The sequence below is a fragment of the Acinonyx jubatus genome, chromosome D3 (genome assembly GCF_027475565.1).
Source record: "Acinonyx jubatus isolate Ajub_Pintada_27869175 chromosome D3, VMU_Ajub_asm_v1.0, whole genome shotgun sequence".
NCBI classification, from domain to species: Eukaryota; Metazoa; Chordata; class Mammalia; order Carnivora; family Felidae; genus Acinonyx; species Acinonyx jubatus.
In genome coordinates this window covers 5,596,772-5,614,481 of record NC_069392.1, presented here as the reverse complement: position 1 = coordinate 5,614,481, position 17,710 = coordinate 5,596,772, and the positions used below count along the sequence as shown (strand labels likewise).

Genomic DNA, 17,710 nt, shown 5'->3' with positions numbered 1-17,710 from the left:
AAAGCCCCTCAGCCGCACACAGGGAGCCCGGGCACACCTCCTCAGAGAGGAGCGGCCTTGGCAGAGGCCGGGCCGTTGTGACGAGGGGGCTCCTCCAAGGGGCTGCCTGTGCGGCCTCGAGCCTCCCCACAGCCTCTCCTGGGGAGCCTCCCACAGGGTCTCTTGTTTAGAACAGGGGAGGCCCCACCTTTCTGCCCACAGTGCTGAGACAGCCGGGGGATGTCCTGCCCTCCCTGGTCTGGGGGAGCTCTGGAGAAGCCTCGGGGGGCAGGGCGGAGGTGGGCACGGTGGGCGCGGCCCCTTGGGCCGCAAGGACCCGCGCGGGCACCGGGCCGGGAGGGTGGGAGGGAGACCCGCAGGCCGCAAGCTCCCTGGTTCCTCCAGAGCCCCACCCTGCACGCCCGCCAGAGCCCTAGAGCTGTTCCCGCCTCATCTCCATGGGGATTTCTCCAGGAAACAGGAGGCTGCCGGGAAGGGCCGAGAAGAGCGAGGCTGCAGGTGCTGGCCCCCACCCCGGCCCCCCCCGGAGCTGGGCACCCGCCCTCCTGCGCTGCCTCCCTGAACCGGGGCTGAAGGTGGGGGGCGTGGGGGGCTGCTGCCTTCCTCGCAGGAGTCCTGGGGTGTGGGAGGGACGCCCGGGCACTCACGATCGGGGGTATGGCAGCCGCCCGCTGCTTCAGCTGCTTCAGGTCCAGCGGCTTCTGGGGGGAGGCGTTGGCCCTGGTGTCACTGCTTGGGGTGAGGAGGCTGGGCCGTGGGGACAGCAGCCTGAGGGGGAGAGGAGCGTCAGCCCACAGGCTCACCGCTGGCCTCTCCGGGCTCCAGCCCTGCAGGACCCGGCCGGAGGGGGCCGCCAGAAGCGGGGCAAACGTCCAGGGTCACCCGGCCGAGGAGACCAACCAGGACTCGGGGGGGGGGTGGGGAACGGGGCCAGGCGACTCCTCCCTCCCTCCTCTGGTCCCGGCCGGGTCCGTGAGGAGCCAAGACCCGCTCCAAGCCCAGCCCAGAAGCCCAGGCCAGGATTAAATACCCCCCCTGAGACAGCCCCAGGCAAGCAAAGTCCCAGGGAAGCCGAGACTCAGGGCCCGCGCCGCGCAGGGCTCTCCCAGAGCTGCAGCAAAGCCGAAGACTCAACCAGATTAAGGCTCGGCGAGCTTAAGAGATTCAGGGAGATTATTCATCACCCAAATAGGGGAGGCTCAGGTGCCTGGCGCAGAGCTGAGTGGACCCCACGTAGGAGGCAGGAGCCGGGGAACCCACCCGCTGAACCAGAACTCGCACCTCACCGGCCCACCGCTTCTGAGGCGCTGAAAAAGCAGGCAGGCTGCAAGCTTCGTGTGGAGGGCCCGGTCAGCGTGCACCCGTCTGCCCATCAGCCACAAGCATGGCCGCGAGCCGAACCGGGCCCGTAAGTGCTTCATTCCGCAGAGCGCGGTCGCCTCGTCTGCTGCTGACACACACGACCGGGAACCCGCACAGGGCACCTGGCAGGGCCCAAGTGGACGCCAGGGACGGGGCCCCGCCCATGCAGGGGCACCCAGACACAGCCTGCCCTCTTCACGGGCGTCACCTCCTTCAGGAAGTCCTCAGGGATTTCCAGGAAACCCCAGAGTACTGGGCACAGCAAGCTGCCACAACCCCTATCTGCCTCCCTCGTTGGCAAGGGGTCTCTGGGGTGGGATCTCAGTCTGCCCCAGCCTGACCCTCACCTACCCACCGGGGCTGCCAGGTTCCCGCCCAGCTCCTGACTCCCTCCCGAGACCTGCACTTGCTGAGCACACAACAGACCCAGCGCTGTGCCCGGGGAGCACAGAGAGACTCGGGATCCAACCTCTGCCTGAGGGACGCCACCGGTGACCCATCAGGGCGTGCAAGGGCACTGGCCCTGGGCCGGGACTCGCCCGGGGGCAGGGGGGGGGGGGGGGCAAAAGCTGAGGCCAGGTCCCCACGGCCAGAGGGCCCTGTTGGCACAGCCCCTACTGTGTGCCGTGACCGGGTCAGGCGACGCCACGTGCAGACCGGAAGCCACAGCCGCTGCCTTCCAGGCAAGAGCCGTGACAACGAGGACGTGGCTCGCGGCTCTCTGCGCCCAGCAGCCGGAGCCAGACGCCCACCCGTGAGGTAAACGTGCCTCCTTCCTGGGGACGGAACAGGGCGCACACCCGACTCGAGGCCTGGGCGCCTTCTGCTCTCCGTGGTGGCCGAGCCGCCGAGCCACGGCCATGACAGCCTGTCCTGCGGGTACCGCCTCCCGCCCGCGTCTGCCACACGCTCGGCTGAGCAGAGACAGACGCGGTGACGCCCGCCGGGGCTGCCCCTGGCGCGCGGGGGAAGGTCGTCCCGACTTCTCCGTGCTCCGCCGGCCTCCACCGTCCTCCCCGCCTGCTCCCCCTCCCGCCCGCCCTCACCTCTCTACCTGCCCTGCTATGCTCCGAGGGCTTCGGGCCTCCCTCCCCTGTGGCCGCTGCCCCTCCCTGCCCCCCTGCACCAGGCACCCCGACGGGCGTGAGCACCCGCGCCATCAGCAGTCCTGATGTTCCCCACCTGCCTCAACTGCCCCCACACCCGGCCTCCCCTCCCCTCCGCCTGCCAGCATCCATTGAAACCAACGGGCCCTTGTTAACCTGAACTTAAAAACGAACACGCTGCAGCCGCTGCGGAAGAAGCCTGGCAGTTACTGCAAAGGCAAGACGGTTACCATCTGACCTGGCGGTCCCACTCTGGGGGCGTCTGCCCAGAACTGAGAACACGGGTCCACACACGCACGCACAAGGTCGGTTCGCTAAGGTCGCAGAGGCACTGTCGCCACAGCCAAAAGGTGAGAAACCACCCACGTGCCCAAAATCGGCTTCAAGGATACAGTACAAAACGTGGTCCGTCCACACGGTGAAACAGGAATCAGCCATAAGGAGGAGAAAGTACCGGGAGGATCTGGAAAACCACGTGCCAAGTGAAAGAAGCCAGACGCAAAAGGCCACACGCATGAATCCACTGGGATGAAATGCCCAGAGGAGGCAAATCCAGAGACAGAAGCCAGGGGCGTGGGGGGCCGGGGGCCGGGGGCGGCGCGGGGAGGGGGGCTGAGCACAGCGTGTCTCTGGGGTGGGGGGTCGGGGTGACGGAAACGTTCTGGGCTTCAACGGCCGTGATGGCCGCACGTCTCTGTGAACAGACTAAAACCCACTCAGCCGTGCACGTTAACGGCTACGTAGTACGCTATGTGAATTATATCTCAAAGCTGTCACGAGAAAAAAGAAAAAAAAAAAAAAAAAAAAAAAAGAACGTACTGTAGGCCAGCCGTAAAATCAAGAGTTTGATTAACCGTATTGCTTCCAGGAGCAGTAAGATGTCGTATTTGATGCATACACAGAAACACGGACACAAGTGTTAAAGTTGAGAAGTAACATTTTGTGTCTGCGTAAATGCTTCTAGAACACGCATAAAGCAAAGTGTCTGGTCCCCGCCAACTGGGCCGTGAACCAGGGCCTTCCCCTGGAGCCTGTGCCTGCCTTGGTTTCCCCACCTCCTCACCCAGGGAGGGGCAAGTCAGACTGGAGGGCAGAAGGGCAGGGGCTGCCCCTCTAAGGCTCTCCACAAGCAAGCGCTGGGGGCACGCACGGAGACCCGGACCCCTGTTGCCTGAGCACCCCCACAGAGGGAGGCAGGAGCTCGGTGGGGGCTGGGGCCACGGGCGCCACGCTCTGCCGCCAGCCCCACCCCTCACTGTAAGAGGGTGGCATCCCAGAGCAAGGGTCTGGGTTCAAGCCCTTCACAGGCCTCAGGGTCTGGAACCCCCAAAGGCACGGGAAGACGGGCGCTCCCACTGCTCCCAACCTCCCCTCGTTCCAGCAGCCACAGCGGCTGAGCACCGCCTCCAGGAGCCTCCTCAGGGGCGGCTGGGCCTCTGTTCTCTTTCCTTTGTTTTCTTGGAAGACAGCAGCTTTTATTTTCCTCTCGGGAGGCCCGGGTGGGGCGGGGCTCTCGGAGCCTGGCACCAGCCATGTGACCCGGGAGAGGCAGGGGAAGGCGGCAGCACGGCCGGGAGCAGTTCAGGGCTCACGCTCCCCGTTCGAATCCCACCTTCAGCCGTATGACTGAACCACTGTGCCTCAGTTTCCTCATCTGGAAAATGGGCATGAGGACCGTCACCCCCTCCCCACCCCTGCCACCGGGAACTGTTCTCTGGGAGAACAAGGGAGCACACACACAGAATGCCGACAGCAGCACCCTGGGCTGAGCGGGACAGAGGGTCTCCCAGTCACTGTGGGTTTCCTTCCCACGCTGGAGGGCCAGGGCTGGAGGGGGGTGCCGATGAGCAACAGGGGGCCGGGGACGCTCCGGGTCTGCGACAGGGTGCCCCTCTTCACCAGTGCCCCCCTTGGCTTCCCCATTATCACCAGGCTGAGATCATCCTCGCTGCCACGCTGGGGCTGGAGAGGGAGGGAACCTGTCACCTCCTCTGTCACCTCCTCCCCTGCCCATCTCCCTCGCTCCACCCCACCGCAGGCCTCTTTGGCCTCCACCGAGCAGAAGCTCATGCGGCCACAGGGCCTTTCCACTGCCTGTTCCTGCCCACACCTCCCACCACCGGCTCTGATCGCCCTCCTACGCCACCTCCTCAGAGGCCTCCCTGACTGCTCCCCACACCCCGATCTTCCCATCGGCCACTCATCACAGGAACAGTTGTTCCGCCCCTTTAATGTTCCCGCGCCTTGCTGGCCGCGCCCACCAGAGCAGAAGCGCTCTGGAATCAGGGCTCACCCGTTCTGTTCCCAGCATCCCTCACACCTAGAAGGGCACCTGACGCGCACCGGCGCCCAGTGATTTACGGAATAAAGCAACGACAGGGAAACTGCTGCTAGGATTCTTGCAGAGTTTCAAGGGCGCGGTGGAAGAACCCACACTCCAGCGGCTCTTGGAGGAAACCTGCAGCGTTCCCGCAGCGGACCCACAGGCGGCAAGCTGTTCGCTGAGCACCTAGCGTGTGTGAGCCTGGCACCAGGCCCGTCTGTGCCGCTCACGGTGAGCCCGCAGTGGGGACACGGAGGGCCAGGGGAAGGGGCTCTCCGAGGTCTCCAGCCCACGAGAAGGTGCCAAGGCGCCTCCTCTGGAAACTGGGACAGAGGAGGGCGGGCGAGCTCTAGGCTTTGCAATCGGGGCCACGATCTCTGGTCGGCAGCCAAGAAAACTCCCGGCCAAGCTGCCTGCGGAAGGTGACAGACAGCGAGAGCAGACTGGGATTCCTCCCTCCAAAGGTCGGCCGGCGGGGGCCAGAACCACACGCATCTTGGGCGCGTCCAGGGCCGCCCGGCTCACCACACCAGGGCCGCCAGGCGGGAAGGAGGGCGGGGGGCGGGCGGCCAGGACCTGGGGTCGTGCGGGGGCCCACCCGTCCCGCCAGCCCTTCCGGGAGGCCCCGGCTGCCAGGGCCTGCTCTGACGCATCTTGCCTGCGCGGCCGCGGCTGGGGGGGGGAGGGAGGGGTGGCAGGCGGCCAGCCAGGAAGAGGTCAGCGAGCTGGCCTCAGTCCAGCCTGGCTCTGAGGGCGGGGGCCCAGCCTCGGTCACACAGGGCGTGACTAAACCAGGTGTCCTGACTCCCAGCCCAGGGCTGCTGCTCCCCGGGGATCGAATGCTGGACGTCCAGGCAGGAAGAGGGGACAGAGCCAGACCCAGCAGGACGGGGCAGGGGGAGGACACGTTCCCCGGGTGGGGCTGTTCTGCTGGGGGTGCGGGGCCTTCAGGCCTGGCCAGAGGGATCCAGGGGGTGAGGGGGGCTGAGCCCAGCCTTCCCAGCTCCCCAGTCTGGGCAGGCCACGTGAGCCCAAACACACTCCGGGAGGCGGCTTATCAGCACGGCTGCCCCATGAGCTCAGCACTCTTCCCGCTAAGAGCAGAAACATATGTTTCCATGACTCCGTCCCCACGGCCAGCAGGAGCAGGGTGGGGAGCAGTCCGCCCTGACCCCATTACCCAGGCACAAAGAGCGAGCGGAGTGGCTGGACCCTGGCCGTGGGCCCAATCCTCCACTGAGGGCACTGTTTTCCAAGGGCAAGCTCAGGAGCTCTGAGCCCCCGGAAGCTGGCCCGGCCTCTGCCTGTCACAGGGCCACCCACCAGACTGTCCTCCTCCTGACACAGGTGGGGTGAGGCTGCCGGTGGTGGCCCCCAGGGACCCCTGGAGACGGAAACCTGGGGACAACATGGCTCACCTCCTTTTGTGGAACGTGTGAAGACCCAACGAGCTCTGGATGAATCTGATTTCCCCATGGAATGTTCTAGAACTTGCCATTCTAACGTGCCCCAAGGTGAATCACGGGGCAGAGGAAAGGCTCCGAGTGAACTCGGCGATTTGAAAGTCAGATTTTCCTCCCTCTCGCTCTGCCCAGAACTTTTCCGAGAGACGGGAGAGGAGAGACAACAGACCGCACTGTTTTTAGTCAAAATAAAAATGACCCGCCTGCCTCACTAGAAAACATTCCTCCAGTGTCCAGATGTGGGTGGGAGTGGGCCTCTGTACCTCTGCCCTCAGCTGCCCGCAACCGGCCCCGAATCCGGGGTAGGAGCTTTGCTTCTGGCCGAGGGTCTCAGGGTCCCCAAGCATCTGTGCCAAAAGTGGCTAAAATCCAGTGCTCCGGGGCTTGGAGTGAGAACCATCCTGTGCCAGGGGCAGAGACAAAAGTGAGAAAGGGAGGAACGCGTCTCAGAACCAGTGGCGTCCAAACAGAAACGGCACGGGGTCCCTCCAGGCCACCCCAGCAGGAGAGCGGCCTCAACAGCTCAATCCGTTGGGAGCCAGGACACGGGCCCCAAGTTCCTGCACCCAGACCCTTGGCGGACGGGACAGGAGCCGCCAGTGACCTCGGGATCCTGCGACCAGCAGCCTCAGGCAGACCCGCACCACTGTCCGCCGGGACGTGGCAGGCCTCTCTCACCCCCGTGCATCGCCCCGCGTTGGCAGCTGACTGTTCTCAGAGCCTAAGTCACAGCCGGCTGAGCAGAGCATTCCCCTGAGAACGGGGCCAGGAGCTGGCACGGCCAGCTGACCCTCGCTGGGTCACTCCGCCCGCAGCACACGGGCTCCTTCCCACCCCCGGGCCTTGGCACTGGCCCTGTTAAGGATGGAATTGTGACCCCCACCCCCACCCCACCCCAAACACGTTCAAGTCCTAACAGCCAGGGACTTGTGAACGTGACCTAATTTGGAAAACAGGCTCTTTGCAGACGTGATCGAGTTCAGATGGGGTCATTCGGGTGGCCCCGAATCCCAGGACGGTGCCCTCGCAAGGAAAAGAAACATGGGGAAATCGGACACGGAGGCAGCGATGGGGGTGCAGAGCACTGAGCACGGCCAGCCGCCGGCACAGTGGCAGGGCCCTGGCCGCACCGGCACACCTCCGGCCACGAGGGTCGCAGGGCTTCGTGCTGCAGCCCCGGAAGCCAGCCCCCCCACCCCCCCCCCGCCCCCGCCCGGCGCGCTTCCCCCTCGACCGCCCCCTCCTCCAGCCGGGCCGCGCTCCCCGAGGGCAGGCACAGAGGTTTTGCGGGGGACAGAAGCCGCCTCCCGGTGTGCCCACCGCTCACCTGTTCTTGTCGCCCCCCTCGGGCTCATCCACCTCGTCCGCACTGCAGGTGGCGCTGGAGTCGCTGTCCTGGGGCGCCCCTGCTCCCTTGGTCGTGGGGGCTTTGCCCCCAGGGCCGCCGCCCTCTTTCTTCTCCACCTTGAGGGCCCCCTCAGGGGCGGCCTCCACGCTGGCCTCAGGGCCTCCTTTGCCCTTGTGGGGCCCGTCCTCCGGGGCCTCCTCTTTGCATTCGCTCTTGATGGGCTCTGTGGGGGGTGCCTCGGCAGGCTCTTCTGACTTGCCCACGTCCACGGACAGCTCCTGGGCCACGGGGGGCTTCTGCTCCTCCTCCTCTGCCACCAGGGGGGCCGTGACAACCTCTTCTTCCTTCTCCTCCTTGGGGACCACAGGAGGGGGTGCGGTGGGCGATGGGGGTGCCGGTGGGGGCGTGGGCGGGCCGGCGGCTTCAGGGGCCGGGGCGGGCTCGGCGGGGGCCAGCGCATCCTCCGGCGGTGGTGTGGGCGGCTCAGGGGCTGGCACATCGGCGCCTGGGGCAGGCGGGGGCTTGGGCCCGTTCTGCCCCGCGTCCTTGGCGGCCTCGGTGCGGGGGGAGGGGATGCTCTCGGTGTCAGAACTGTTGTTGACGGTGGCTGCGGGAGGGGTGGCGAGGAGGAAGGGTGAGTGTTGCAGGGGGCTCAGGGGTAGAGGCAGGGGCGGCCTTCTTCAAGGCCAGACCTGCCTGTCCCGGCTCCAGAGCACAATCTCAGGATGCAGTTGCCCCATGAAGGCTCCTGCACACCTGGGTACCCTGCCCTGCCCCCACTGCCGACCCCGGAGCCTGGGCCCTGGGGTCGCCGGCACCCCGGTGCGGCCAGGGCTGCGGCCTTAGCGCTCCGTCCCTGTCTGCGTGCACGCTGGAAGCCCGGCCGCGGTAATGCGCGTTACCTCTGGGCCTCGCTTTCCCCATCTGGAGAGTGGGGAGAGCGAATCCCAGCTCACAGGGACAGTGAGCCAGGAGGTGTGGCAGCACAGGGTTAGGCTCGGTGACGATCTGCTGTTACATCACCACGACCACGTAAAAGGGGCCCGTGAACTCTGAGGAGCCTGAGGGGAAAGGGGGGAAAGCCTCAGCACCCCCATCCCCATCCCACAGGGCCTGGCACACAGCAGGTGCACAGCAACGTCCTTCGAGTGGCCGAATGTGGGTGCAGACAAGAGGCGAGGACAGCTAGGTTCCGGCTGGGCTCTTCAGCCTTAAAGAAACACACTCCTGCCACCTCTTTGGGTCTCGATTTCCCCCACTTTGTGCAAAACGGGGACATCTGAGAACCCCTGCACTTGCTGTTGGCGAACGAAACGACATAGAAGTCACGAATGAAAGCACCGGTGAGAGCCAACAAGACGATGGAACCGAGCGTACAGATGTGCACGAGTGTGTCAGGGAACAGCACGGGGGACAGACACCGAGCCGGGGAGGGGCACAGAGGCAGCAACAGCACAAATGGTGGCACTCACAGAGGCATGCTCACAGAATTGGGGCCCCTCGCTGAAGACGGGCGACCGCAGGATGCCCCGTACCCCCGGGAAGCCCTAACCCTATCCCACCCCCAGGCCAGATGGCTCCATTCGTACCTGGGCCACTGCATTCCCCTCTGGGCACCTCGTTCCCAGAGGCGTGTAAGGCTGGAAGGAAGGGAGAGAAGGGTTAGAAGCAAGGCAGCAGGAGAAGCAGGCGGGGAGAGGAGGCAGCCAGGGAGGCGGGCCGGCAGTGGGCCTGGGGCCCGGCAGGCGGCAGGGAGGAGCCATGGCGGCTCTCGGCTTTTGGAGCAACGCACCCTCTCCCTTCAGCCCCGAAGGTCCGCAGCGGCCCTGGCCCCTGACGGGGTCCCGCCAGTCCCACCCACTCCTGGGTGTCTCTGGACAAGTCACTGGCCTCGTCTGGCTCTGGGTTCCCAGGACCCCGGGGGTGGGGGCGCTGGCCTCAGAGGCGGCCAGGACTGCAGGACGGGCCCCCCACCCCAGCGCCCAGCCACAGAGCCGGGCCGGCCGGGGCTGCCGTGGCCCTGGACAGAGGCCTTCGGCCTTCACGACCCCCACTGCCCCCCAGCCTCTCCGACTCCTGACCTCCCTTCGAGGAGCTCCCTCCCTACCACTTCCAGAAATAATAAGTGAAACAACAGCAACACAGGGCCTCTGTGGGCGCTGAGCTCTGCACAAAGCCCTTCACGCCCGGGACTCACGTCCTCAGCAGCCACCAAGACCGGCACAAGCATCGTCCCCTTTGCAGATGAGGAAACTGAGGCACAGCGAGCCTGAGTCACGCGCCCCAGGCCACACTGCAGGGGGGCAGGAGAGGGCTGACCCCGGTGTCCGTGTGCCTGCCCCTGCCTGCTGACTCCAGCAATGTCACTCCTGTCCTCTGAGATAACACACGTCGGGGCGCAGGGGGCTAGATCCCTGAATTCCCGGAGCATCGGTCTGCTCATCTACAAAATGGGCACTTACGGCCAGGCCCTCTGCCTCATCAAGAGGCTTCTGCCCATGAGGAGTCCTCAGGGGCGAGCGTGCGTGCAAGCACGGGGGCCGTGAAGATTCGGATGGCGGGGCCCGCCCTCAAAGTGCTGCCTAGTCAGTAGGTCCGGAAAGGGCCCGGGGGTCCAGACGTCCGACCAGTCTGAGCCCTGGTCCCCAAGCAGGCCCTGGGTGACCGCTCTGTGGCTCAGTTTCCTCATCTGTAAACGGGGTGACCAGAGCACCCATCCCACTGGGTCACTGTGACAGTTCAAGGGATTAACTCAAGGCTGCTACTCTGTTTACGACGGCGACACCATGATCGCTACAGAGACGCTGATCGGAGGCTGACTCCTCCCTCCCCAGACGGTTCATCTCTGCCTGGACGCTGCCTGGCCCCTGGAAAGGTCTGGCATGCTGCTGGGGCCGGCTGGTCTTTCTAGAAGGTTCCATCGGGGCAACCTCGGGCCCTGACCCAGAACCTACCTGACCTCCCCCATCCTGGTCACAAGGGACAGGGTTACACAGCAGATGCTGGCTGGATTGGCCGACTCCAAGTCTCCCAGTTACGTGACACCCCGTGAGAGTGGTTCTCCTCTCTCTGGGCCTCGGTTTCCGAGCTCAAGATGCGGGCCTCGGTTTCCCCGCATCTTTGCGCGGGGTTTTCTACCCTGCTGCACGTGATCCGCTCAGAGCCACCAGGTGGTCAGAAGCTCAGCTCCACCAGACCGGCCCTCCCCCCGCCCCCACCCTGATGGGGCAGGTAAGCCCTACAAGTGACGGGAGTTCACTACCACACAGCTCTCTTATTGGGCACCGTCTGTTCTGCTCTTAATGCCGAGCCGAAGTCTGGCTTCCTTTTACTTTCCCACCGAGGCTGCATCCTGTCCGCACAGACAGCTAGCTGGCAGGATATTTAAACAGGGGATTGGGTTTCTGCTTCCTTTTTTCTTTCTGGCTGTAAAGCCAGGACCCAGAACACAAGGACCAGAGGGGTCTGCAGCCCTCCACCGGCCACTGGCCAGGCCTCTCACCAACTTGGCCCAGAGAGGCCCAGAGCCACCAGCACGGGGGCCAGACTCGGTCCCCAGACCCATGCCCAAGTGGAGACGACCACGGTCGTCTCCAGGAACCACCGAGCGCAATTCTCTGTTCTCAGCCGGGAAGCAGGGTTCGGGCTGACGACTGCACTGTGGGCTGGGAGCGCCTGGATTGATTTGCGGGCCCGGCCTGAGGAGCCAAGAGGTGACTCACGCCTTCCCTCGCCATGTCGGCAGAAACCTGGGGGTCTGAATACAGAGGCAGGCGGACAGGAGGGACAAGAAGGCATCCCGGGCGGGGGCAGGAGGAAAAAAGGCTCCGTTCGCCAGAAACGTGAGGACCCGCAACCAGGTCGGCTCTGGGCAGGAAGGCGATGGGTGAGGCGGAGACGTCCAGCTAAGCAGGGGTTGGGGCCTTCAGGGGCATCGTGCCAGGAGGGGGGCGGGGCGGGAAGTTCATCTTACAAAGCGGGGCCCTTGGAAGCAACAGCAACCCACCATCCCCGCCATCCCCGCGCTTCCTCTCCAAGGCAGGCCAAGCCTCTTCTCAGAAGAACCCAGACAGTTGGAGGGCAGGTCAGTTTCTTCCCCTCACCTTCCGCCTCCTCTGCCACGTCCTCTTCGTTCCCGCTCCCTCCTGACACCTCCATCTCGTCGTCCTCCACCGCGGGCGGGAAGGCGGCCTCCTCACTGGCGGCAGCCGGGGCTTTCTTCTTCTTCCTCCGCGCATTCCTCTCCTTCTCCTAGGGCACAGGGACGGTGGCGGTGAGAGCCTGGCCCTCAGCTGTCAGCTCGGGGACTCCCTGTGCCTGAGGCCTTGCCACAGGTGCGATGGACAGCGATCCCGGCCACGTGGCCACCAGGCGACACCCCCCCCCCCCCCCCCGCCCCACCGGCCACATCTCACTGCGGCGGCCAAGCACGCCGGTGGTTATTTTTCCCGAGGGCTCTAATCTTCCGTCAAGTCCTAGATGCACGTATGCCCGCTGCCCTGACATCCTTCTAGAACCGGCGAGGAAGGACTATCTGTGCCTCAAGATCCCCTGTGACTCTCCAGCCCCTCTGGCTAGCCCAGCTAAGCAGTGACCGTGCAGGGCACCCCACAGGACACCTGCCAGGCACGGCCACTACGTGTGGAGCGAAAGAACGAGGGAAACCTTTCCTTGCGTGTTGCGTCTGCCCCTCACCGAGCCCCGCTTGGGAAGCCCGTCATTTCACCCCACTGGCCTTTCCAGACCCCCCTCCTGTGTGACAGGCGCCGCGCGGAGGCTGAGGACCCACGGTCAGTGAGGCAGACCGGGACACCGCCCACAAAGACCTTCCGGTCACGGAGAGCGGCAAAGGGCACATCCCTTCAGGAGAGACTCAGAGGTGGGGATACGGGGCGGACGGAATCAGACAGGGTGGGGGCCGCACGGAAGAGGTGCCACGCGAGCCGGGTCTGAGCACGCAGCGGGAGCTGGCTGGGCAAGGCCCCGGAGGATGGCGTTACCGGTGCAGCCCCCGGAGGTGGGACCCAGCCGAGCGTTCGAGGAACAGAGAGGAGGCTCTCGCCGCAGAGCCCTTCACATCCCTCCACACGGCACCCCGGTCCCGGGAAGCCCGGCTCCTTTGCTCACGGGGCCAGATGGCCACCCCTCCACTGGGGCACCCACTCCTCACGCACTACAGCCCGCGTCTGCACCTCGCTGGGCTGGGCGCCCCGGGAGGCCGTCTCTGCCTCCCACGCTGCGCCCCGCGGAGGCTCAGAGCACGTCCGCTGGCCGACTTCCTGAGTGACTGAATGGGCAGCGTCTGGGGCTTAAACACACAGCTGGCAGGGTTGGGGCACGTGTGGTGGCAGCGTGTGCTGGGGTCTCGGGGTGCCCAGGGACCCCCAGAGAGGGTGGACTGGTTCCTAAGAGGGGACGGCTGTCCCCATACAGCTGGTGTGACAGGAGGGGAGGGTCCCAGCCTGAGCCCTTTGGGGTCTCCAAGGAAGGAAGGAGAACCAACCTACCACTATCCCGGACATGCCCACGGCTCTCAGTGAAGCCCCCCCAGGCCGGGCTGAACACCGTGCCCCAGAATTCACGTCCACCCGAACCTCTGAACGTGACCTTATTTGGAAAGAAGCTCTTTGCACATGTAATTAGCTAAGATGAGGTCACGTTAGATTAGGGTGGGCCCGGAGTCCAGTATGACTGGTGTCCGTACAAGGGGGGAATTTGGACACGGCTGCACACCGGGGAGCCATGCGTCTACAAGCCAAAGGGCATCCCACACTGCCCCTCCCCACCCCCCGCCCCAGAGGCTGCAGGGGCAAGGCGGGCTTCTCCCTGGAGCCTTTGGAGGGAGCAGGGCCCTACGGACACCCCACTTTCGGATCTTTGCCTCCAGGATTGCGACAGAATAGATTTCTATTGTTTCAAGTCACCTAGTTTGCGCTGCCTTGTTACAGGAAACAGGAAACTCGTGCAACTCCCCTGCGCCGATCCCCCGGCCCCCAGCAGAAAGCCGCTCGCCCCAAAATGTGAACAGGCAGCCCACCCTCGGGGCAAATGCCCCGCCGCCTCCAGGCGCCAGCAGGGTCTGCTCGCCCCGGCCCCGCACCACGGCCCGGCTGGGAACGGGCCTCGGAGGGGTCCCCAGACCCCAGACCCCAGCCCCGGCCTGGGGGGGGCTCGCTTCCGGTCCTGCCTTCTTCCTGAGCGAATTGGGGTCCTCTGAGCGTAGCCGCTCGGAACGCGGGGAGGAAAAGGAAAACGTCCGTTTGCCCGTCAGTCACGGTTTCCGCCACCAAGAGGCCAGGGCCGTCGCCCCACCCTGCCGAGCGTCCCCTGGCCATCGTGGGAAGGCCCAGCTCCACCATCCACCCGCCTCCGGGGGCTGGCCCGGCCCGGCCCCAAAGCCCGAGCTTCCCCCCGAGGCGCGGCTGGAGCCCACGGAGGCACGAGAAAGTTGTGTGGCATGCGGGTTCTGTGGGTGCGGCCGAGGGTTCCCCCTTCTTCCCCCAGCTATTTTTAGCGGACAGGGACTCACCCACGAGCTCGGGCTGGGTGAGGCAGGCGACAGGCTGCCCGGGGGGAGGAGGGGGGTGGGGGGGTCCCTCGCAGGGAACGGGGGCTCCCGGGGGTCGGGCCAGGACGCACGTCCTCCTGGGGACCCGAGGCCTCTCCGGGAGGGCTCGCCGGGCCCGGCAGCCTGGGACGCAATGGGCCAAGCGGGACGCACGTGACATCAACACGCAAACGCCAGCACGGGGTCTGAGAGACGGGGGCTGACGGAGCATCTGGGGGATACACCAAACCCTTCCACACGTGGCCTCGTGCCCCAGAGTCAGGAGGCGCGTGTGCCGGAGGAGACGCTGCGTGGCGGAGCCGTATTAGCGAGTGCAGTCACTGCTCGCTATGCACCTACTACGTGCCACACTTTGAGTCACGGGATGCGCACGGCTGCTGCTCCGCAAGCCAGGACACGCTGCTCCCTGCTTCAGACTCTCCAGGGGCTCCTGAAACCCCTGAGAGAAAACCCCAGGTCCTCCTCACTCCACACAGCCCTGCGTGGTCTAGATCCGGACCCCACCCACCTCTCCAACGTGCTCATCCACCCCTGCCCTCCTCGGTCACCCTGAAACAAACACACTAGCCTCCTTGTGCAAACATACTTAGAGGGCCCCGGCCACAGGACCTTTGCACTGGTCGTTCCTCGACCTGGACACCCTTCTCCTAGATAGTGGCATGACTCACTTTCTCATCTCAAATCACGGCTTCACTCAGACATCACCTCCTCCGAGAGGCCTCCCCTAGTACCCTGTCAAAATCAGCTAATCCTTCCCCTCCGCCATCAATCGCTCTATACTATGTCCGTCACCTTATCACCTTCAGACGGCAACCAGAAATCATTTGTGTATTCCTCTGTGTCGCAAACTAGAATGAGTTCCTTAAGAGCCAGCCTCTTTGTCCTCGGTCGCATCTGGGGCATACCTGGGACGGTGCCTAGCACCTACAGAACAGATGTTCTGGAACCGTTTCTTTACATGAGCGAACCTGACAGACAAAGATACTGACTCAGAGCGGCAAAGACACTTTCCCAAGATCACACGGCTCATGAGTTGAGGGGCACAGATTGGAATGCGGGCCAGGTTGTAGCACTTGGTTGCCCGGGCCGTCTTCCTCCGCAGGCCTGTGCAGCCTCGGACAGAGCAGCCAACGGAGGAAAACAAGGCAAGGCGGGGCCTGGGCTGAGACAGACAGCCAGCCAGAAACACAGAAGCTGAGCCCCGGGGCCTGGATTCACAGATGGGAGAAAAGGGTAACCTTCGGCCAGAAGGAGGGGAGGGAAGACCTCGGAGAAGTCCCCGATGCCAAATGTTACATAACTCCGGGACACGCTCTGCCTGCCCGCCCCATCTTGCTTCCTGCTGACGTCGCCCCGGGGCCGTGCTCGGGCCAGGCCTGGTGTAAAGCGGGAGGGGACACCCACTGACCCCCTGCTTCCCCTGCTCCTTCCTGCACCGGCCAAGGGTGACATATCTTCCTGAGCTCCAGGCGGGGCCTGGCCAGGGGCCAGAGGCGGCTGCCGCTGCTTCGGGATCCAGGAGGCTGTATCTTCCTCCTGAGGCCCGGGGAGGGCCGGGGAGGGTGGGAGGCAGAGGTCGTGGAGGTCAGCAGCATCTTGTGAGGCCTGCTTGCATACCACAGTGACAGGGAACTCACCCCTGCACCACGGGTGGCCACCGGCAGGATGGACGGGCCCGGGCTGAGCCCCGCCTCCCGTGACGGGTCCCCGTGTCCGCTCGCCGTGCTCCCTCCACTGCCCTCTCGAGGTCAGCTGGGAACGAGAGCCAGCCCCACGTTCCCGAATCACCCTTCCTCACCAGTAAGTGGTCGGCAAGGCTCCCCATCGGCTGGCCTCAGCACACGGCCTGCTGACCCCCATCTACGGGTCCCACATACTCGGTCCACTGCTCACCCAGCGCGACCGCCCTCGGCTGAGTCCCGCGTGAGCCACGTCTGGTGGAGGACAGGCCCACGAAGGGAAGCTGACCACCCCCCACCGGCCTGGCCTCCTGGCCCCATCTCCCTGGTGAGACCCACCCGCCAGGGCGCAGGGTCGGGCGACAAGGCGGGCGGGCAGCCTCCTCGGTCAGCGGACCGCTGCAGCTATGCCTCACCCGCCTCGCGCCCAGGCCTGCCTCCCGCTGACCCCACGGAACCGTACAGTTCCTCCGCCCGGCAGGGGAAGCCCACACACGGCCTGCCTGGCACACAGTGGGCGCTCAAGAAAGGCCCACTGAGCGCACGGACGCGGGATGCCCACGGCTCCCCGCGCCGACGGGGGCGAGGCGCCGCCCTTGACTGAGAGCCCATCGCCCTAGGGTGGGGCCTAGTCTCCCCTCCGCTTTACGGACGAGGAAACGGGGGGCGCGAGTGCTGAGGCTGCCGCGGGGCTGGGGCGTGGGCCCTCCCGCCCGGAGCCCTGCGCTGCGCCGGGCCGCCAGCTGGCCTTGTCAGGTCGAGCGGCCAACCCGTGGGTCGGCCCGGGGGCAGCCGCACCTCACATCCAGCTGACGCCCAGGGAGACACAAGAGCCCAGCCACCGGGCACCTGGTGGCCACGAGGGCCACCCCGGCTGCAGCTCTCACCTGCAGGGCGCCGGCCCCGTGCCAGGCCCCGCTCTGAGCCCTCAGGTCCGTTCACAGACGACTCTGCCACAACGGCCCTTCGGGGTGGGCGCGCGTATGGCACCCATTGCAGAGCTGGGAAAACCGAGCGCCGAGAGGACAAGCTGCTCGCCCGAGGTCACACGGCTGCTAAGCGGCGAGATGTGGATGAGAATGCAGCTCTCTGGGGCCAGAGCCCCTGCAATGGCTGTTCTGCACACACCATTTGAGAGAGAGCACCCCCAAACGCCCCCGGGAAGGACAGAGGGTCGGCGACTTTAAAAGAAAAGGGGGTATTAATGCCACTAGCGGGAGACAGGGCGGTCACCCTCACAGAGCAGGCACCCAGTTCTGCACAGGAGGTCATCCAGTCAGTCTTCACCTGAGTTCTCTGGGTAACGGCCGTTATTGCCCCACTTTACGGATGAGGAAACTGAGGTTCGGTGGGATGAGGCTGCCACCTAAGGTCACACGGGTACCAAGTCGTCAAGCTGGGACTTGACCCTACACACCGCACCATCCACCTTGCTGGGGTCTCTGGTCCTCCAACCTATGCTCTCAAGTCCTGGGGTCCCCGGGGTGTGGGGCGACCGTGCCCCGAGGACCTCTGGGAAGGGGGAGGCCTGTGACCCGACAGCCTGAGCTGTGGCTGGTTCTGTGTCCGTGCTGCTGGGAGAAGCAGGGGCTGGCCGAGGGGGAGGGGAGGGAGCAGAAAGACATCTTTCTGTGCTTGGGAGATGCTGGGAACCACCCTCCCCCCTCGCCCGTCCATCTCTAGCCAGTGGGCACAGAGGCTGCCCACCGCCAACCCCCCCCCCCCCGGCATGAGCCCCTCCAGGCTGTTCCGGCTCAGCCGCCCTCCGGGCCCTGAGGATTTCAGCAGGCGTCAGAGACAGGTGCTGTGTGGCCTCAACCCTCCCGGAGTCTCCCTCCCTGCGAACACCAGAGTCCTGGAA

The 17,710-nt window shown here is 65.3% G+C and overlaps 1 protein-coding gene across 27 annotated transcripts in view; it reads right to left on the bottom strand.

Annotated features, from left to right (window-relative positions):
- NCOR2 (nuclear receptor corepressor 2) overlaps window positions 1–17,710 on the bottom strand; it is a 212,196-nt gene that overhangs the window by 33,665 nt on the left and 160,821 nt on the right. For 21 of the 27 annotated variants that reach the window (XM_053206160.1, XM_053206157.1, XM_053206158.1 and 18 more), the window contains 4 exons: window positions 11,706–11,853; window positions 9,192–9,242; window positions 7,582–8,209; window positions 648–768 (listed from right to left, as the gene is read on the bottom strand). In XM_053206160.1, the coding sequence (XP_053062135.1) occupies window positions 648–768; window positions 7,582–8,209; window positions 9,192–9,242; window positions 11,706–11,853 (948 nt within the window). The remainder of the gene's footprint in view (window positions 1–647; window positions 769–7,581; window positions 8,210–9,191; window positions 9,243–11,705; window positions 11,854–17,710) is intronic. The other 6 variants (XM_053206162.1, XM_053206172.1, XM_053206174.1 and 3 more) reach the window with 1 other exon arrangement.